This window comes from Salarias fasciatus, chromosome 11, assembly GCF_902148845.1.
Source record: "Salarias fasciatus chromosome 11, fSalaFa1.1, whole genome shotgun sequence".
Taxonomy (NCBI): Eukaryota; Metazoa; Chordata; class Actinopteri; order Blenniiformes; family Blenniidae; genus Salarias; species Salarias fasciatus.
The window spans coordinates 17648504-17671424 of record NC_043755.1 but is presented as its reverse complement, the minus strand read 5'-3'; the positions used below and the strand labels follow the sequence as shown (position 1 = coordinate 17671424).

The 22921-nt window shown below is 41.8% G+C and overlaps 1 protein-coding gene across 1 annotated transcript in view; it reads left to right on the top strand.

Moving 5' to 3' along the window:
- Positions 1 to 22921, top strand: part of col14a1a (collagen, type XIV, alpha 1a) — a 139957-nt gene that overhangs the window by 70231 nt on the left and 46805 nt on the right. Inside the window, exons 25-33 of the mRNA XM_030102838.1 lie at positions 2076 to 2150; positions 4535 to 4674; positions 7199 to 7322; positions 15445 to 15588; positions 16154 to 16318; positions 16490 to 16528; positions 16702 to 16840; positions 19947 to 20089; positions 21100 to 21209. Of these exons, the coding sequence (XP_029958698.1) occupies positions 2076 to 2150; positions 4535 to 4674; positions 7199 to 7322; positions 15445 to 15588; positions 16154 to 16318; positions 16490 to 16528; positions 16702 to 16840; positions 19947 to 20089; positions 21100 to 21209 (1079 nt within the window). The remainder of the gene's footprint in view (positions 1 to 2075; positions 2151 to 4534; positions 4675 to 7198; positions 7323 to 15444; positions 15589 to 16153; positions 16319 to 16489; positions 16529 to 16701; positions 16841 to 19946; positions 20090 to 21099; positions 21210 to 22921) is intronic.

Here is a 22921-nt window from a genome sequence, read left to right as displayed (position 1 = left end):
TGTTACCAAGGCTTTGGATATTTTGTACATTTTATGAAGACAGCAGTCGTTATCATTAACATTTAAAACAAATACGAGGAAGTTTCATCAGCTCGTTTTAGTATGAGTCACACTCTTCGCTTTGATTCATATAATTACATGAATGTCTCATCTACCATTAGACTGTCTCTTCTTTCTTTCTTCTGATTTCCCTTCACATATAATTTTCCCATGTTAATTCTCCAAATCTCCTTTTATGTCTGTTTCTCCATCTGTCCCCCCGTAGCCACCTTCTGCCATGTGTCTGCCTCACCTCTGAAGTGAAAAAAAAAAAAAAAAGAGTAGAAAGTTGCAGTAGGTGTCTCTGTCTGAAAAGATGGATTCTGTTGTTGCAGTCCAGTGGTTTGCTGATGAGCTGAGCTGAGCTGCACAGCTCCGGGGACCGAGAGGGCTCACCTCACAGCCTGCTTACAGATAGATGAATAGATACTTGGACACACACACACACACACACACACACAAGCATGCTGCACGCACAAACGCACGCATGCATGCACACATGCACACACACACACAGTCATACATTTTACCCCATAAATGCAGCTGCTAAAAGTTTACTGCAAGCTGAACAGTCATTATTCGGTGTATATATACGTATGTATATACTGTATGTACTGATCATTATTATTATTCATTCATTTATTTATGAGCAATCCATGCCTTGGTTAATGCAACTGTTACGTAATTAGGTGCTTTCTCATAATTAGGTTGATGTATTCTGTTATATCATCTGAGTGTTGACTCTTTAAGAGTTTTAGTGTAGGTGGAAGATGGAGACACTAATCCAATGCAGGGAATGGTTTCATCACAGCAACATCCATGTATACAACATATAACATTTACTAATACTAGTCACTATGATTGTAAGATGTAATGTTTCAATATTTTTGATAATATTCTTTCACATGACCACAGCTTTTATTTTTCAATGAAATCTGCCAAAGACAACACCAATCCAGACACTAAAGTTCATGATACTGGATGATACTGGATGATACTGGATGATACTGGATGATACCGGAAGCTGAAGCTGAAGCAAGCTCGCCTCTGTGTCTTCCATCGCTGTTTCATTTCCTCCTGGCCTCCTGCTGCACCTTGTGCTGCTTCAGCTGTGCGGTGGAGAACAGGATGGATCTGCATTGAGTGGTGAGGGCTGCAGAGCACTTCATCAACAGGCCTCCACCTCCCCTCAGAGACAGTCACTCCGACCAGCACCAGAGACGGCCAGCTGTATTGCAGAGGACCATCCTGGGAATCACTTGTTGTTGCTGCTCCCCTCTTGAATTACACACCCACTCTTCAATACATCAACACATAGATTTAAAAAGGAAGTGCTTCGACTCCCAGACAGCCAAATTATGCCCCCACACTTTATTCAAGATCTGAGCTGCAACAGCACCACCATTCCATTGATTTTATTTCACAATTATACATTCTTATTCTTCGGTTTATTCTTTAACTACTTTCAGTAAACTTTCATGTGATCCTAATGCCAAATAGTAAACTTTGTGATTGAATTGAAGGACTTTACTGTGTTGGAGCTTGAGAAATATTTGTTGTGATGATTTTTTTTTTCTGCAGTAATGAATTATGTTTCCCGTCTTTGTGCAGTCTCTGATCTTCCTGAGACGGTTTGCTTGCTGCGCTCCAGTTTGATAGAAATCCCTACTTTCTGCAGAGTAATTGGCCTGGCTTCAGTCACACTATTACCTGAGGCTGTTTTTGACTCCTCCAAACAGCCTGTGGTCAGACCAGCAGTTGACTGATGAAAGCAGGACTCTTGTTGTCCATGAACGTACAGATGAAATCTTCATTTCTGTCATGATCCAAAGCTACGGTGTGGGATCGATGATGAGGAATCTGTCACGTTAATAGAAGCTAACTGCTGTGTCTTAATGGACTTGCTTATGCACTGTGCACACATGCACACTTGCATTAGAAGTCTGCAGACAAACCAGCAGACAGTGTCACTTGTCACTGCCATCACGATTGATGACCCCCGTCTCGGTCCTGTGTCTGGTCCTGCATGTTTCCAGTGCCGGCACCCACTCAGGCTCCGACTCAGCCGCCCACCACGGAGCCCCCGCCCACCATCCCGCCTCCAAAAGAAGGTGAGCAAGAAGCATCTCATTAATACACACATGCACTAAAACCACCTAACAGTGAAGTTTGATTTCAGAAATGTTTCGTCCACAGCTTTATTTCCCCTGAAGTGCACACAGCATTACATTGGATTAGAGATTTTACTGACAATATAGTTTAAATTTAAATGGATGCATCAAAAAAAAATGTGAAGGTGGGTGTGAAAGTGTTCTTTAGTGTACATATATTTGACTTAGTGATTACAACAATCAGAATATCAACACTGACCTGGAACGAAATGTAAGATGAACAAGTAATACGAAACTGGGAGGGTAAATTGAGAGTATATAAACATGAGATTTCCTGTTTTACTGTCTGAAATGTACTGTGGCTAATGTGTGCAAGTAACGTAAAAATGAAGAAACGCTACCTTAATCATGGTTCATTAGCTTATTAATTCAGACTCGGCAGGGATATGGGGATCAGACTCTGGCTTCCTAACAACAAACAGGCCTCGTGCATATGCAAGCTGTGACAACTGTGAAATTGTTTTCCCTGCAGAGATAATTAGAATATCCAACTTTTAGCATTGCTAAGTGTCCAAAAATTATCCTTTATTTATTGTTGCATAAAACCACAATAGTAAGAGGGGATAGAATAAGCAAGTTATTTTCTGTACGATCAACCTTGAAATGCTCACTAAGAGAAATGTTTACAGTCCTATTCTCCGCCTCATACAAAGACAATCCTGCTCTGTGTTTCTGTCTGATTCGCTCGGGTAAAAGGTCGCCCTGCAACACGGAGTCCACAGACATGAACCGACACACCTGCTGAGCCCCTCTGTAAACATGTCCGTCCAAGTGTCTGACCTTTGTCAGGCTGATGGCTCCATCTGTAATGACAGGCAACCTTTACTCAGGATGGAACAACACAGACGGGAAATAAAAAGTGAAGGCTGAGTTTTTCTGTAAGTTAGAAAGAGAGACGATGAAAACAACAATGGGAGGCAAATGAAGCAAAGTTATTATAGATAGTTGGGAGATTTAAAAACGAACCACAATAAAGACACAAGGCATGGAAACGTTTTCGTAATATCATGGTTCCATCCCCTTCTTGGTCGAAGATATTGAGCAGTACAGCACAGTGATGACAGCAGAGACAAAACACAAAGAAGACGTGATCAGAAAGTGGTTTCGGGTCTCATAGCCGCTTGTCTGTGAGATTTATGTACTATGAAATGGTGCAAAACCTCATCAGGTTTGGGTTTGCCTCTGGCGCTGTGTTGTGCACCATAGCTCAGGAATCCATCCACTCATCCATCAATCTGTCCTTCCATCCATCTTCGGCGTGCTGTTGATCTGGCTGAGGGTCACAGGGCGCCGGAGCCAATCCCAGCTGATATTTGGTGGAAGGCAGAGTGCACCATGGACAGGTCACCGGTTCATCACGAACAGAGAATCACACACACATTCACACACAGCATCGATTCAGGGACAACACTCATCTTCACAGACATGTTGCTGGACTGTGAGGGGAAACCAGAGATTCTGTAGAAATCCCATGTCTGCATAAAAAGAACATGCAAACTCGAGATACAGGCTTACAGTCTAGGATTCAGATCACTGATCTTGCTCTGAAGGAAGAGCACCAGCCCCTGAAAAATAGGTATTGTCATTTATTTTGTACGTGTAAATTTGTGGGTGTAATCAATAGACTTGTTTGTACTTTACTTCTTAGCTTTCATTGTTTTAAGTGGAACTGAGTCAATAAAATTTGAGCTCAGGTCAAAAGTAGAAAACCCCTCTTCTCATCTCCTTTGTCACCTTTGGATTTACAACAGTTTCACAAATAAAGAAAAAAATACAACGTCTGACACGGTCATGAACAGGGTTTGGAGTTTAGCAGAATGTTGGGGTTTGAAAACTTGTTAAAACCACAAAACAGCTTTACAGCAGTGGTTATTAGGCGACTGGGAATCATTGAGAAACATGAGAAAAATAAAAGCAGATGGAAAGAGTCACTGCGGTACTGGGAATACCAATGAGCAGTTTATAATATTGGATTGAGAACATTATAGTGAGTTTGAAAACTGTGCGTGCGTGTGTGTGTGTGTGTGTGTGTGTGTGTGTGTGTGTGTGTGTACACTGTACTTTAAATTCCGATGAATTTGACAGTGTGCATATAACTCTGAAGACCCAGCCGGTGAATATTTACCTTTTTCCAGAGGAGGTATATTTGCGGGGCTTCACAGTTTGCATATTTGCTCAGTGTCTGAATATATTAGCCGGTTAACATTCTGCTTATGACTTGTCCTTTACTGACCTTCATCCATCATGAAATAATTTTTTTTAAATGCAGAGACAAAGTGATGCGGTGACTAAAATCTATGAGTCTTATCCGACTTTCTGTTTAGTGTGCAAGGAGGCCAAGGCGGACCTGGTGTTCCTGGTGGACGGCTCCTGGTCCATTGGCGATGACAACTTCATGAAGATCACACGCTTCCTCTACAGCACCATGGGATCACTGGATCTGATTGGACCAGATGGCACCCAGGTCAGTCGAAAGACGGCGACCGCCGAGTGAGCTTTACCTCAACAGTAACTGAATGCAGCCTTTCTTTTCCTCCATCCATTATTACAAAGGGGTAAGCTTTCTCAATCATCTTCACCACATCACTCTGAGTAATGTCGCCGTGAATCTCCCTGAGGCTCTGGTATTTACATTCATAACTGCTGGTGGTTCTCGTGTCTAGTCTAAACGTCTGAATCTAGTGAAAATATACCCCGTTTGGATAGAACCATAATTTAGCAGAAATCCAAATGTGCTGAAGGGTTTTAATTTTTGCACAGTCCCTTTGTAATTTATTCCCTTTGTTTTAGCCCTTTTTTGTGCATGCTCACGGGGAATCTAATGTAAAGCAGATGCTGGGGTAGCAGCCAACATTAGCCACACTGAAAACCATAATAATGATGAAATAAAGAAATTACATATCTTAGGCTTCAATATGGGTAAGCAAATCATTCACAGAAGAGAGAATTTTAAGTAGGGGGGTGCTAATCCTTGTGAAAAGAAAGATTATGGGCCCTGAAAGAATCAACCGGGTTATGCAAACTTTCCAGTCATGTTGTTTTGCAGCATATTATCAGGCATGGACTCAAGTTCAGCTCATTACTCCCTTCAAAACGTCTGCACAAGCCTTCTCACTTCTCCTCCGCCTCCAGTCGTTTTTCATTTCAATATTAACTCATCAAAAGTGAAATAAAAATGTTCACTTTTTTCTTTTATAATCTGCTAAAACTAGATCCTTCACTCAACAGAATGGAGTGATAAAATGTCATATTAAGCTATGCGGCTCCCGTTTCGCACTCTACTGCCCATCGCTTCTTTTCTTTTCGTGTGTCAGTTTTAATTTTCAGGCAGAAAAAATATGGATATCACAAACATTTGGCCCTGGTAACAATCCATAAATCAATGTCAGTCCTTGTCTTTTTGACCCCGTGTACTTTTGGCTTTTTTCTTGTGTGGGAAAGGTGCTGATGGTGGCATTAATTGATATTGGAGGGATGCTTTGGAGCAGATTTTCACCCAATTTTCTTTGGCAGTTCCCCAAGGGATCAGCATGACCACAGATTGGTATCTATAGAAAAGTTTAAGAAAGTGAGACAGAACTTTAAACCCCTAGCGAGTCAATCTTTACTTTCTGGAAGCACTTTTTGTTGCTGAGTGGTATTCGATTAACTCTGCTCATTTGCTGCTGCCGCTGTGGAGTTGTGTGCCAGACAGCATTAGTTTTCTGGCAGGAAAAGCTGGTTTTAATAAGTTAAATCTCAATGCATTGAAAGCTGGAATAAACAAGTGATCAGTGTGTTGGCTAAAACTATATCAACCATCTCTACCACAAGCTTTTTTTTTTTTTTTTTTTTTTTTTTTAATTAAATCACCACAATAAATATTCGCCATCTCCTCCCCTGCCTCTGACTGTTTCTCATTCATCAGGCTCATCAATAGTAATGGGAGGCTCTAACTTGGGGCTGTTGCTCCTCATTGTCACCGTGAACTAATTTATTTGTGCTTCTTCTCCTGCGCGGCCCAAACCGCGTCGGCGCGCCTCAGCCGGTTCATTTGTCACACCGCAGAGGTGCTTGCTAAACCCTTTTGTTTCATTTGTGTAATGTCTGCTCTTAAGCACTCTGCTACCCACGCCGTGCCCCATCACCCTCCGGCTGCAGGCGACCAGCAGCAAAACACTGGCTGTAATGTGAGAAAGTTGGCTGCACAGTAAAGAGAGAGTTGGCTGCAAAATGCAGGCCGGCCTGAGCCAACAACAGCACCATTAGCAGTCTGGAGGTAATGATAGTTGTTCTCCCCTCTTAGAGTCAGGAAATTAGATTGATTATAGTTCTGATTTGGGAGCGTGAACACATATATATTTCTGTGAGTTTTCTGTCAAGACATATGGAAAATCTAATATTCTCCTTTGACATCTTTAACTTTACATGCTCAGACCTGTAGCAGTGACTGACTGCTGGTTAATGGTGGAACCTGTGATTTGTTGCACCTTGTCCTAAAAGCATGAAAATAGTCTGGCTTTTTCACTTGTCACGTACAACTGAACCCATCTGTACAGTATTTACTTGTAGGGCTGTTTAATCACACCTAATTTGTATAATCAAAGCATTTCTTTCAGCTAACCAAAGCAGCATCTGTTGGATACTGATGTTGCTGTTCGAAATAAATGCAGAATTGTCGGTGATAATGAGGTGGATATTCAGTTGTTGGACTCCGAGCACCGCCATTTGGCTCCATTACTCTCAAATAATGCCACATAAGCTGCTTGGCGGGATTTGGTTGCTTGCATTTTGTTTTGGAGGAAGCCGAGGCAAACCTGCACGCGCAAATGTAGAAAGGGTTTTTGCAGGCATAATGAGATTGTGATTAGAGAGAGCAGATGATAACAGTAGACTCTCCCTTTGCAGCAAGGTTAAATCCAAAGTGTCTCAGGCAAATGGGAGTTTAACTTTGTATAAATTTTTTTGACGTGTGCTTTGAACTCCTTTCACCCTCCGTCTCTCCCCAGGTGGCCATCGCTCAGTTCAGCGACGATGCTCGGACCGAATTCCAGCTCAGTTCCCATAGCAACAAGGAGGCGTTGCTAGAAGCCATCCAGAAGATCAGATACAAGGGAGGAAACACCAAGACAGGTTAGAAATCACATCCTGCTGAACTTCAGATGTAACTCGCTTTAAAATTAACCCGTCTTGTTGATAAACCAGAAGCACCACCTGGTGTGAAGTTGATTAAAATGAGTAACCGGTTACAGTTGCTAGTTACTTCAAAAAATACTGGAGTAACTGCTGTCAGCCCTGTGTGCGATGATGGACTCACTCATGGAGTTGGCGAGGAAAGTGGATGTTAGTGGTTCTTGGAAGAAAGGATTTCATGAATAAACAGCTGGATTGGAAGAGAGAAAGACAGCAGCTTCGGAAAGCAACACGTGTTAATGTCCAACGAAGTCCACTGACACTTCACAATATTTTACATATTTCAATACAATAATCAGTTCACTGCTCACTACAAACTTCCACTATTGTTTAGAGTGATGCTTTGGGTATTTTTTTTTTTCAAAGCATCAGCCTCTCTAATTCTGCATCAGTGAACAACTTGATAAATGATTTGTGTTGCACGAAAAAAGAACATAATCCAGCAGTGAGACCCAAAGCTGAAGAGGAGACGAGGATCTTGATATCAGTGATGCAGCAGCGAAATTTGGAGCTTTCATCGCAGCTTTTGAAACAAAAAAACAAAACAAAGAAATGAGAATGAGCTTGAATTTTTTTATCAGTAAAATAAAACGGAGCTCTTTGAAGTCGTCATAGGCTTGTAGGTTATTCTGCCATCGATCGTCAGCTCAGTTCAGACCAAATCGGACTGCATGTGGCCCCCGGAACTAAAATGAGTTTGACACTGCCGCTCACACGATGAGGTGCTTCTCAGGTCAAGAATGAAAGTGCATTATTAAATTTAGAGTCCCTCCATCAAATAGCTCCTGGTTCCTGACACTTGTTGATGCTCCAGTGTCATTTTTTCTCCTGTGAAACCTGTGAGGAAGCATCCAGCTGCTGCGGCACACGCAGGCTGAATGTCATTACCCGCCGGTGTTGTATGACTTCTCAGGTAATGCTGGTTGTTCAGAGCACTTTGACTCTCCTCCAGTCTGAGTCATGCCACATGGTTCAGTGTCTGCTCAGAGTAATTGTGTCCTTGAGCCGTACCCATGTTCCTGAGCCGCACTCATCTCATCCCGTTCCTCCTGTATGAGAGCTCACGCTCCCTGCTTTGTTTCTGTTTCTTTCTTCTTCCGTTCAATGCTTCACCTTAATTTCCCTTTTTTTTTTGTCTCCTTATTTGCATCTTCTTTTTTTTAGCTACCATTCTCTACTTCTTCCTGTCATTTTCAGCCCTTTCTTCCACTTGAACTTTACCTAATGGATGCTCCTTCCATCCAGTGTCCCCTTGCCTCTTGTAAGCCCACCCTTAATGTGCTGTGCTTCTGGTTGTGCATGTGGTCGAGGGCCAAAAGCAGAAAATAAACCGTGAAATCTCATCTTCCTCACACAAAGAAGTAGGAGGCAGCCAGCTCTCACAAGGCTAGGCTAATACTCGCACACTTACAATTTCTATGTCTCCGTCTCCCCCTTTCTCTTTGTCTCTCACCCACACATTTACAAACCGCATGCATGCAAATACACGGCTCAGTGCAGAATTCCTCTTCTTGAAGCTCAACCACCTCGATGTGTGAGCTGTTCAGGCTGCTCTTAGTTTCACAACAGAAATCCACACAGCGTATATTTTAAACTCAGGGTTTCGTTTTATACAACACTCTTTGTTACTCAATAATCAGCCAAGTCAACACAGCATGTGTATTATTTATATTCAGGTTTGGCTTTTTATACAGCTGCCCTAAAAAAAAAGGTGAATATTATTTCAGTTTTACTCAGCAAACTCACTTTTATTTCTTTAATCTACCGTGTTTTTTATTTACTCTGAGATTATGCATAAGAATGCATAATGAGGCAACGTGTTGGAGCAATACAGAAAAACAATGATACACAAAAAAAAAACATAGCCTCGGAGGTGATGTCAGGGTACTTTCAGCAATGCTGGTACACATATGCTGGAGTTGTTGACTGCTTTAGCAGTGTTTACTTCATGCAAACCCTGACTCACTCTGTGTGAGGTTGCGATCAAATCTCTGCGGGGTCCATCTGCTCTGGGACTCCTCATCCCCGTCACCGCTGAAGCTTTTTTATGTCCATGATCACATTTCTGGTGTCGCTGTCATGCTGCAGACTGAATTTGGGATCAGTCAGACGCCTCCCTGATGATATTACTGTGTGATTCTGGTGACTGAGCCCACATATCGTCACTTGAGAAATGAGCTTGTAGTTTCACAGGCTCTCAAGACAGAAGCTTGCATCACAAAAGCTAAAGTTTGTTTCTCTCTGAGCCCAAACCATGGATTTTTTTCCCCCTTTTAAGCCACAAATTCTCCTCAGATACCGTATGAGGGCTGCGTACTGTATCAGAATCCCCCAAAGCAGATAAAACACTTTAATGTTGTGTCTTTTAAACTTTGGAGTGGAAGATGTTTCTGTGATGCTACAACTGTGAACCACCCAACCACCTTCTGCACCCTGGACATGTTGGGAGTCCATCACAGAGCAAACACAGAGAGACAGACAACGACATGCTAACATTTACACCTATGGACGCTTCAGAAACCCAAGTGGACTGTGGGAGGAAACAGAGTGTACCTGGAGAAGATAAAAACTCCAGACAGAAAGATTCTCACGCCTATCTATCCCAATAATCATCATTATTGCAGACACAGGTCCACGTAAGACTAGAACATATAAATGTAAAAAGAATAAAAGACACTATATACAAAACTGAATATTGAAATTCATGCAAACTATTGCACCAATGTTGTCTCAGCTGAGATAAATCTAAAGCTGCTTTTCTTTGTTTATTGTACATCATTTCTTTAATTTATATTTGATTTTTTTACCTTTAGTTCACAGTGATGGACACTAAAATAGAGGTCGATATAGATATTCATGTTTTTTCCTGTTTATTTACATTAGATCATTTTGAGAAAGCTTGAATGAATATACCTATTTTAGGAGTCAACCTGCATCAGTTTTCACATGAGAGCTTCCTAATTTAGCTGCAGAGGGGTTGCTGGAGTCTCGGGATTTGGTTGCAAGTAGCGCAGAAATGATTGTTTAAGAAAACAGAGAAACCACATGTCCAACAGTGAAATTTATAGCTGCACTTTTTTTTGTTACGCAGGAAATAAATGTAGCTTTCTTGACCCTTTAAAGAGTGATTTATCTCCAATTCAGATGTGAGGGGCGAGGCATGTTGAGGATTCATAGTATTGAAGCTAATATTCTGGGATTTGGCATTTCACTCTGCATTTATTCATCAGGGTATTAATGGACTCTGACTGGCTTAGTCACTACTTGATTTAATGTGGACACTACTTTACTCGTCCTTATGTCCATATATACAGTTCTATGTGAACGTGCATGTGTTTGGAGATTATTTCTAAGCTCAACGTGAGTAAGTGTGCTAATCCCTGACTCTATTTGACAGCACTGCATAGAGACTGAGGACATTATTTCCACTATCTGCCCGTGAGCAAACAGGACCGCGCATTTGATTTCAGTGTGTCTGTCCTCACAGGGCTGAGGCAAGTCACCACATGTAAACCAATAAACTGTGTCTCAGTTCTGTAATTTATTCACAAATTCGATTAGTTTGGAGGGATTTGTCTTGTGCGATTGTATTAAAGCGGCCGCCCTGCTGCTGCTGCAGCCATGCAGCTGTGTGAGACCCTCTCTCAATTTTCAAGTTTTACGACTCTTTTATGACTTCAAGATTGAAATGCGAATGACCCATGAATGAGTCTCACGGACTATAAAAGCTAATAAAACCCATTCAAAATCCATTGTATGTATTCAATAATGAATTTGATTACCCCTTTTTCCCCCTGCATAATTCCTGGCAGCCGAGCGTAACTTTTCAAAACTGATGGATTTAAAGCTTTCTGTTCAAGAAAAGATAGCAACATGTTTTTTTTGTTTTTGTTTGTTTGTTTGTTTTATTTTCTTTCTCCAACCACCTTCTCACTGCGTTCGAATTGTTTGCACCACAAGCCTCAGGGTGCCAGAACGGGGATGGATTATTAACATTTCATTTTCTGATCTTCCTTGTTGAACGACAGCGTCAAAACTGGTGAGCTGCCAGACAAAACAGATCCAAACTGATGTGGATTACTTCATACACACACGGATGAAATCACGCACACACTTGCGCGCGTACACACACACACACTCACACACACACACACACACAGTAATTTGGTGGGGTTTCAAATCCAATCCTTGGCATGTTTTCGTTTTTGCACTCTCCATCTGATTCCTCTCCACTAGCTTCTTCCCCTCCTCTCCATCACCCAGCGTTCATCAGGGCCGCCCTCCTCTCCGTCCCCTGTGCCTGCTGCTTTCCCTGTGCCACTGGCTATATGTATCTGCTGCGGTCCAGTCTCACCCATCACGATCACAGGACAGTGTAGAAGCTGCTGTCATGCTGGCAGATATCTGTTGCTACAGTATTTCACAGGCCAAGTACGCCGTCATTAATCATCTCTGACAGCTCTGGTCAGGAGTTTTGGTTTGGTCAGAAACTGGGCGATCACCATCATGCTCATTCATATTCATCTGAATTACAAACATTTGCATGTGAAACAAGCGGGTGGTGTTGTATTCAACAAAACGCAGATCTGTCATGGTGCTGCAGTACTTGGTGTCTGGTGTTTTATTGTCTCGTGATTCTTTTTTCATTTCGTATCGTGTTGTTCTGGTTTGTAATCCTAGTTAAAGTTCATGTTTATCCGTGCATGCGCTACCAAGACCTGATGCGGCCTATTACTGTAAAATGTAGGCATGGTTAGATTCTCTATTTGTTCATGTTTTTTGTCCAAATCATGCAGTCATGCTCCCTGTGTCATGTTCACATTTATTTTTCATATTGTTACTGTATGTTTGTGCATTTCATATTTCACCTTTCCTCTCAGTTCTGGTTCTGGGTTTTCTCCCTGCGCCGTCTGTCCGTTCACGCCTCTATCTGGAATCCCTGCACCTTCTATTTTTTGTTTGGTATTTAGTTTTCCTGGACTGTATACAGTCTCACACAGGTCACCTTTTGTTTGAAGCTGATCAGCATTTGGGTCGTCCTTCCACCCTCCTGCCGAGATGACTCTGAGAGAGCGGAGATAGGGTAAAAAGGACAAAGAGACCTTAGAGGATAAATGGCAGTGACTGCCCATTAAATTAGAAAAAGGTCAGATGGATATGATTAATGGAGCTATATGAACAATTGATGCAAATGATGATGGACTGTATGCAAATAGTGGCATTAGACGGAAATGACCTGCCTGTGTTTGATGATGTGACAGCTCTGTGAATCGGTTGACATTTATATAATTACTGTACATCTGTGTTGAATCTTGAAGACTTTAGATAAATTAAAGACATCAAATGCACTTTGCTGGTGAGTTTCTTTTAGCTCCTTGGAAAATGGTGAGCTTCCTCGTTTGATCTGATTTGATTCGTAAGAAGTTGATTTCACACCAGCTGACAGCAGAATGTACCAGTAGAAAGGTAATAATTAGAGGACAGCAAGAGAACTACAGAATAGCAAAAATAAAGACAACAGTATTTGTTTTGTTTTTATGTGCTTCATTTTAAATGTTTTTTGTTAAATAGCCTACACACAGTCATGCATATAGATCATCTTAAAATTTTCGGATTGCTTTATTCATTCCAGATGTGTCTTGAAACCATTTAAGTTCCGTCTAGACAGATTTAAATGACCGATTAAGTCAATTAGCGACTGATCAACCTGTACACTGTCAAAAGTTTGAATATCTTTTTTTTTCCCAGCAGACTGCTGCAGACTAGATTATCACTTCTCTGCACTTGTCTCATCCGTGTGGTCAGGTCTCCTTGAAATACACTCGACTCTGTTTTCTGGCACTTTTTAAAATGCTAATAAGCACTCGGACTAAAACTGATTGCTGCTTTCAGGTCAGTCTTTGTCATGTAATAATTATGGGCTCAGTAATGTATTTTATTAATGCCGCTGGAATAATAAAGAATACATGTTTTTTAATTAGCGAGTGCATTAAAATTGCAGCAAAGGTCACACACATTCACCTCCATGATAGGAAAGGATTTTGGAGAATAATGAAAGATATCTATACATCCACTAGTTTAGGTACATTAAAACATCCATAAGTTGGTGTCAAGAGACTTTTTATTTTGAGGTGATTTTGAGAATTCAGGTGATATGACTTGTCCTTTTTTGTTTTGCCAATTAAGTATACAAGCTAAATGACATTTATAATAAAATACATGATTTTTTTTTTTGCACTAGGTTTGATTTATTTATGGTTTTGTAAAATAGACAATTGGTGGAAGATACCGTTACAGAATAGCTTCAGGAGCACACACAGACACCAACATTCATCAATATTCAATTCATCGTAATTAAATATCAAAATAAACTTAAGTTCATATAAAATATACCATGTATCTAGGTGGATACATACATATACACATATATGTGCAACATCAAACATACAGATAGATGTAATGTTTCATTAGAATGTCATTACTGAAGGACGAAAAGACCTCCCTCTGTGTCCTGTCCTGCACTTTGGTGGAATCAATCTGGGGCTGAAGGGTTTCCTGAGCATCCTCACCCCAGAGTGAATTGGCCACCAAATACTGGTTGAAAATGCGCAGAGGAGATCTGCAGACGTTGAAGGAGTTTAATCTTCTCAGAAGATGCAGTCTGCCTTGACCCAGTCCAGCTCCAGTCCCAGGTATCTGGAGCTGTACACGACCTCTACCTCTGAGCCTTTAATGGTGACTGAAGCCAAACTGTGTCTCTTCTTCCTAGAGTCAATCACAATTTCCTTTGTTTTGTTGATCTTCAGCTGGAGGTTGTTGAGGTTGCACCAGTCCACAGAGTCCTTGATTGTGTCCCTGGACTCCTCCTCATACCCTTCACCGCTGAATCATCAGACAACTTTTGAAGCAAGCAGGACTCATAGCTTCACTGGAAGTCTGAAGTGTAGATTGCAAAGAGAAGGGGGCATGATTGTTCCCTGTGGGGCACACTGCGCAACACAGCGGTTTTTTTGGAGACACAATTCTTCAGATGGATGTTCCATGTCCTCTCGTCTGTGCTGAAGCAGTCCAGTTGTTCCCTGTTCTTTGTTGCGTATAGATATGCGTTCATATCAGTCCTGGGCTGGTGCACAAGGTGTAGAAGAGCTATGTGCTTCCTCACTCTCAGCCTCAGATGATAGAAAACCAGCCTGTCAGGAGTCAAAGGGTGATAGTTTAGCAGTCAAGTCTGCCTGTGGCCTTTTGTTTGGGACAGGAACTATGCATGTCTTCCACAGTGCAGGGACCCTTTGCAAGGTCGAACGCCTTCTCAAAGTCCACAAAACACATGTGGACTTGTAGGACGAACTCCCACGAACCCTCGAGCACCCTGTGGAGGGTAAAGAGCTGGTCCAGTGTTCCGCGACCAGGACGAAAACTGCATTGCTCCTCCTGGATCCGAAGTTTGAGTATTGGTCGAATCCACCTCTCCAGTACCCTGCAATAGACTTTCCCTGGGAGGCTGAGGAGTGTGAACCAGAAGGTGTGCTCCAGCACCCTCTGGTCCCCATTTTTTAAAAGCGTACCACCACTCCAATCTGGCAATCCAGAGGCACTGTCCCCGATCGCCACGTGATTTTACAGAGACGTGTCAATCAAGACCGTCCCTGCACATCCAGAGTCTCAGCTTGGGTGATGGACGAGTCTGAGACCTGAAACATTGCTACTAAATTTAGTTTATGTGTAAGTAACTGGGTTATTATTTAGCTCTGACATCAGTAAAAAACAGCAGAATGACAGTTGCACATCGTGTGTGTATATATATATATATATATATATATATATATATATATATATATATATATATATATATATATATATACACACATGGTGGTGCAGCATCATTAATATGACCAAACAGTTGTGAATAAGGTCATCACTGGGAAGTTTATTGGAAAAACTTTTCCAATTACCCAAAATAGGCACCTTCAATATCGTTATGTGATTTCAGCATCAAATTGATATTACACTCTCCCTGGACTGAAAGAAAACCAACTTTTTAATGCATTTTGTCTCTCACTAGGTCGAGCCATCAAGCATGTGAAGGAGTCTATTTTCACTGCAGAGGCAGGAGCCAGAAGAGGCGTGCCAAAGGTTCTGGTGGTTCTGACTGATGGACGCTCGCAAGATGATGTCAACAAAGTGTCAAAAGAGATGCAGATGGATGGTGTGTTTTCTATTAACCTCGCACAAACAAACTGTCAACATTCAGAAAACACTGTGAAGCAATAATTCAGTAAGACAAGCAGTGAAGTCTGATTCCCTGACACGAAGTATGTGCGTTTGTTTCATATTTACAAATCTAGAAGACAGATTTTGTTCTCCTCCACAGTTCCCTGATGTTTTATCCCAGTGGTCCCCAAACCTTTTGTTAGAGCTCCTCTGATTGTCTTAAAGGAAGCCGAGGGAAACTCTTTCAGTTCTCTGATTTCAAAAACATTACAGTGGAGCCAAACTACCCCGGTTCACTCTGTTTTCCTAAATAAAAAAAAAAAAGTGCCTTATTGAGGTTTTCCTGTTGATTAAATGTCGATCACTGGCGGACCCTCTGTCCCACCTGAGATCCCTAGTAGGCTCCCTAAACGGGGCACAGACCCCATGTTGCAGGGTCTTGATCCCACGATAATGTTATCAGATTCATGAGATGTGAAACTATTAAAATGACTGAAATAGTTTTGTTCGACTGCTGAATTCTCTGAATGTAACCCTGCAATACGTCTCTCAATTCTCAGGCTACATCATCTTTGCGATCGGCTTTGCGGATGCAGACTACGGCGAGCTGGTGAATATCGCCAGTAAACCCAGTGACAGACATGTCTTTTTTGTCGATGATTTGGATGCTGTGAAGAAAATAGAGGAGCAGCTCATTACCTTCGTCTGTGAAGCTGCCACTGCCAGTGAGTCACACCATCTTCATGTTTAAATAGATGGAGATCAGGAGGAAAATGATTCGAAAGCAGACGGAGTAATAGAGACAGAGAGAAGACTTTTGTAGCTTGGGAGGAGAGAAAAAAGGAAGGATTTAAGATAACAAGGATGATTAACTTCCCTGTTTTTTTGTCTTTTAGCTTGTCCCTCTGTTTTGATGAGCGGTAACACAATGGCGGGTAAGAGATTCAAAAGACAGGAACAATAGTCACCAAGTCTATTCACCTTGTTAAATCCCTGGAAGTAAATAATGATGACCACAGTACGATAATGATGTCCCCTAATGGTGTAGATAATGATTATGATAGCAGTGATTACACAGACAGTGGTGATGGTAATGGTTCTGCTTCAGGTTTCCGCATGATGGACAAGTTCGGCCTCGTGGAGAAGGAGTACGGCACCATAGCAGGAGTCTCTCTGGAGCCGGGCTCGTTCAACAGCTTCCCCTGTTACAGGTTACACCGCGACGCCCTCGTGTCACAGCCCACAAAGTGAGTCCACAACGAAGGGGAAAAAAAAGTCTTTTGCAAAGTTGTTTTAAGCAGTGAGGCTGTGATGAACCAATAAAGCTTAAACTACTTGTTCAGGGCGAGAAAAATTGCCGGCCAGTGTCCATTAAATCAACGTCGCAAATAACGTTCTCAACGACGGCGTTCTCTCTATACAGCTTTGGCACTTAGGCAACAAAACACTTAACTCCTGTGGCTCCTAAACAAGCACAAAGCTGCAGTTTTCATCTGCAGTGTAATTTTGAGAGAGAGTTTTTTTTTTTTTTAAAGCAACTAAAAAAAATGTCCCAAAGCTTGAGGTGAATATTTTTCTGTGGAAATAGAATAAAATATTTTTACATTTTCTTTACTGCTTACATCTTGTTCAGCTGATTATCGTTTTCACTGTAACTGTTGGTTCCAAAATCAGTCAGGTGAAAAAAAACATGCTTTCTCCGCTTTACTTTAGATTTGACTGAAACTCTCTCAGCTTCAATCTTACTTTATGACACACTTCCAGCTGGACACAAAAATTTGTGTTTCACTGTTTCTCCTTTTTGTGGTGAAAGTTCACAGTAACTGAAATTCTTTTTCAATATTTAGAAAGATAAGCCTGTTGTCAATCAGTGTTTGGTGAAGATGAAGGTCATAAGGATTTTCTTTCATATGTCTGATGTTCTTCTGATCAAAATCTCATTCCAGAGATTCCTTTAACATCACCAGACATAAACAAGAATCTAAAAATATTTCAGTCAATAGGATTGCGGAGTCAAACAGACACATGATTTAATCATACATCCTTAATAAGAAAAATATCTGCTCTGCAGAGCGATTCCTCATTGAGGGTAGTGTCACTTAATTCATCAGTAACTTCTACAATATCAATGAGCAGACTTTCCTCCTACACAGAATCTTTCAGTATAATTAAGACTTCTATTTTTGAAGACATTTGCATTTCAAGCAGCCACTCTCAGCTTATACTACTGTTTATCTCTGTTTTGCTTGAGGAGTGGCTCTCCCTGCCTCTCCAGGAGATGGGGAGGGGGAGCTGTCAGTGGTCAGCGATACACAAACACTACGAGACTTTGAATTGTCAGCCAGCAGCGTGCATGAGGTCCTCGGATGGTTTAGCAGTTGTGCCAACAAAAACTATTGTAGTGTCAAACTAATAGAGAACCGCAGGGAGCTAAATTTAAAGCTCGCATGTTAAAGACTTCCTGGGTGTTTTTTTTTTTGTTATCTTTGCCATACAACTCATAAACGTCTTGGTCTACAGCACACTATTGGTCTAGACTGCTCTCAACATAAAGTGACCTCTAAGAAAGCATTATCTTACCCTTTTCTGTCTCCTTTAAATCATGTATGAAATCAAGCTGCAATTTGGAGGTCACCGGAATGCATTTATATGTGTTTCATTTATTATTAACGGTATTTCAGATAAACCTCCATGCAGATTAAATCAGGTTCACTGGACTTGGTGGTATGTTATGGGAGACATTTCATCTCTTGTCCAAGTGCCTTCATCAGTTCATTGTATTCACCGCACTGGGCTGGCTGGTGTGGCTAAATGGCGAGGAGCTCAGGTACTTAAACTCTTTGGGTGGACTGTAGGGCCCCGGGCATGGCTCTCGACCCGCTATTGTCTTCTTTAACGACTTCCAATGTAGTCACATGGGGTCCAAAGGAGGTCATTCGCGATTGACCATGATCCCTTAAAGAATATTGAATTTTGTTGGCAGAGAGGAAAATTCAATGTTGTGAATTGTGGAGAGATGGTGGCATAAAGCACTTCCTTTTGTTAAGAGAAGGTTTTTCCACTTTCACATCGATGGTTTCTTTCACCCCTCTCTACAACCAGCTGCCTTCTACATCCAAAATGTTCACTTTGCTGTCTTCAAAGGACTGCAGCTGTTCTGTTCTGAGACAGTCGAGCACAGCTGAGGAGTGAGCCCCTCTGTGTTGGCCCATACGTTTGTTCAATGGCCGTTTAGTTTCACTTATATAAATGTTATTGCATTCTTGTATATGCTGGATTGTACAGCATACACCAAATTACTCTCCTCAGGCTGTTGGTGTGCAGTCGAGGGAGAGTACCAGTGTCTGTCTGAAGGTGTTACTGGTTTAAAAGACACCCGTTGTACAAAAATCCCGTTGACCTGATCTACCAGGACAAATGAGAAAAATCAAACACAGAAATTAGAAATCAAACTGATTTTCTGTGTGTTAAAGCCACTGTTGATCAAACTGCATCGTCTTCAGTTCTATTAAATCGTACAGCTCCTATAGTTCACTTCAAAATGTATTTCCACCGTGTGCCTGGGATTCAGTGATCGAGAGGTTTTTTAGTAACCCTCAGAAAACCATTTAACTACAGCGTACGCCGCTTTGGATTAAAGTAGCTGCTGAAATAAAGTTGTAGGTTTAGAAATATTACAATGTAAATGAAATGTGGATGAGGATTTGATTAGGAGTTCACCTTGTGAGTTCACCTTCTGTATTTCAAGAGGGCTTCGTCTCGTTGAAGTTTGAAAACCATCGAGTGCATTGAGTCCATGAGAAAAATAAGGTTTAAAAAAAAATCCTACATTTATATTTATCCATGCTCCCTCTATATACTAAAGAGGAGCATTTAGCGGCTTCGCTCGCGCTCCCAAAATGTCTGTCTTTTTGTGGCATTGTCACTGTAGCGGCTTTTATTCCAGTTTGCATTGTCAACTGGTTTTACCTTCACTCTCCCTGATTGTTCGGATTGTGAGAAGTGACATTGACGAGCGCTCTGAAAAAACTTAGAGCTGAGAAATTTTAAACCTGAAGTGCTTGAAGGCAGCTGCACACACACAAAAAAAGACAAGGCTGTGTGATCAAAAAGCATCGGCAGTCTGAGGCGGCTGAAAGCAAAAAAAGTTCATGTGAGGATAGACAATGGCCCCGTTTTTTTTTTTTTGTTTTTTTTTCATCTAGGGGATACCTGCCATCAGGGTAAAGCTAAACTCACTGTGTGTGTGTGTGTGTGTGTGTGTGTGTGTGTGTGTGTGTGTGTGTGTGTGTGTGTGTGTGTGTGTGTGTGTATGTGTGTTTGTGTGTGTCTGTTCTTTTATGTGGGCTCCAGGTATCTTCATCCTGAAGGTTTACCCTCTGACTACACCATATCAATGATGCTTCGCCTACTTCCCGAAACACCTCAGGAACCCTTTGCATTGTGGGAAATCCTAAACAAGGCCAACGAGCCGTTGGTGGGGCTAATCCTCGACAGTGAGTTTGAGTTTCCTATACTTTTTTTCTTATTTTGATTGCGGCTTTAAACAGTTTGATAAACATTAGTTTACAGCGTGCGTGTCAGCAGTGGATTTGAACCTATTAACTTCTGACTACTAGCTCGCTCCTGAGAAGCAGTAAACGTGGCCTCTTAATGCTTTATCCAATTATCTTCTCACCTCATTTATTCCTAAGACTCTTGAATAAATGAGTCATTTTGGTTGACCGCCTGGACTTTCTTCAAACCCTTCTTGAATTGGACTGGCTATCAGTACAGTGAGAGCCAAGACCTTGAACTCGCAGCATCTGATCCTCCGATGCTTTATACTTGGAGGGTGAAGATCACACTTTGATATAGAGCCAAAACAGATGGGACGACACCAGTAGCCCTGCCTTCAGATTTACTGTAGTGCAGAGCTTGTGTCAGACTGTGATAAGTGGCGCCACGTAAACACGGCACAGCAGGTGAACGCAGTTCAGGCGTCATCCTTCAGCGGCGTTTTGGACATGACTGACTTGGAGGAGGACCAGGGCCAACCCCTGACCCGCGGCGGAGAGAGTAATACCATCTGGCCTCGGCGATTTGGGGAATCCCAGGAGCGGATAACGGATGTTGCTCGGGAAAAAAGATTTCTGGATGCTCTGCTTTCCCGCTCTGCCACAGCGCACCTGGACACCGAGGAGAGCAGAAACTGGACAGATTTGGATTTGCTGTATTATCACTCATTGTTGACAGTCACATAGCGTATGTGTAGCATTTCTAGTTTGCTACATTGTATGTTAATGTTATTCATCCAGAAAGTAAAAGCAAATTTTCCAGAATATTAAGTGAACCTCACTGTCACTGATATCCTACAGCACATATCATTCTTGATGACGGCTGGTATCACTTGGTATATGACCTCTAATGACACGCTATTAGACAGGAGGCTGACTGAAGTTTTCACAAGATGAGAAGCGTCAAGCTCTTCCCTCCTGCCTCATCACTGCCTCTGTCTCCCCAACAGACTCCGGAAAGACGCTGACGTTCTTCAACTACGACTACAAAGGAGATTTCCAGACCGTTACCTTTGAAGGAACAGAAATAAGAAAAGTCTTCCATGGCAGCTTCCACAAGGTCAGGCTCTCAGGAGTGTGTGCGCACAGTTCACCCATCCATCCTTTTTCTATACTGCTTTGTTCAGCTGAGGGCTGGAGCTGATCCCAGCTTACAGCGGGTGAAAAGCAGGACGCACGGTTACCCTGCGCAGGTCGTCAGTCCATCACAGGGCAAACACAGAGGACAATCACATTCACAACTACGGGCAATTCAGAGTCTCCTCTTGACTGAATATGCATGCTGTTGAAGTGCTTTAAGTGGAAAAACTGATGTATGCACAGGGAGAACATACAAAAGCCGCACAGAAAGGTTCTTATAGTAACTGGAGAGTGTTGATCTTTGTGCTATTCATGCTTTTTGTCACTTTAGTGCATTCAAAACCAAAGTGATCCAAGTAAGTTTATTTTTTATATATAGAGCCACATATAGTCACCTCATAGTACTGTCAGACAGAAGAGGTGACGGCAGAGAAAACTAACCTCTTTAGAAGACAGGTTTCTTTCTGCTGCACAGGTTTGTCTCACAGAGAGAGACGCAAACATGCAAGTTGAAATCAGACCCTCTGCAGATCAAAGATCCTACAGAGAGACTGAGATACAATATAAAGATACCTCTGGCTGTTTGACATTAAGTGAAATGAGAAGCATATGATGAGCGTCGCATATACAATTTTTGTAATAATGTCTTTGGTAAATTAGTGTCAAACATGTAGTGCAGTGTAAATTGAGGTTATACATGAGGGTCACAGAAGCACATTTTACATGGTAGTTTTTTTAGATAAATGCTCAGATTGGAAGTAGTATTGAAAGATAAGGTGAAAAGGTGACAAGAAAATTGAGTCATATATAATATCCTGGTGGTTTAAGTTTTCTAGAGTGCATTTGGTGATTATCCAGTTGCTCCTGGGCTGGGATTTTTCTCTTGGTCTGTCAGTATTCCTTTGCAGAGTGTGTGTGTGTGAGTGTGCGTGTTTGTGTGTCTGTAGCCTCCCTCCTCCTTCTCCCACGTCCCTCCACTCATTTTCGTTTATTTTTTAAACCAGTGGAGCGCACAGACTGGGACTGATTTTATCACCGTTAAAGACATCTCACCGGTCAATCTCTTTCATGAACATAAATGGCGAAGGTGTAATCCCTCCGACAGAGCTGGTTTTATGTGCAGTGTATTCCATTGTCATAAAAGTTGGGACACGCTGCGTAGAAATTATTCTAAAAGGTGAAAAGCTGTTTTCGTAGTTGTGCTGAGGCCTGGGACTTTGTGATGACAGCAGAGACGACACTGTTTGTCCTCCCAGCTAATTTACAGACAAAGACATTTCACATTTACCTCAATGAGAGGGAATATAGCCAAATATTCTTATGGAAATGATGTTGTGTCAAATTAGCCCGACTGAATGAAAATGGCAAATTTTGATGACATTTCTCCAACAGAAGACAATTTTCTGCTCACTTGAGAGGAGAAAGTGTTTTGAGGAAAAACAAAATGATTATAGATTAAACAGTGTTGCAAATGCCTCCACAGAATAAATAATGACATTGATTTGGCGTCAGCGGGCCGAGTAAATGACTAATGCACACTGCGAAAGATTTTGGCGTGGAATATCAACGTTAGCTGACACGAAATGAAAACAACAACTTGCGGAATGACAATCAGTTCTTCACAGACGTGTTCTTAACTAAACTTCAGTGTATTTGTTTCCACTGAGGCGATTGAAATGGTAATCTGTACGT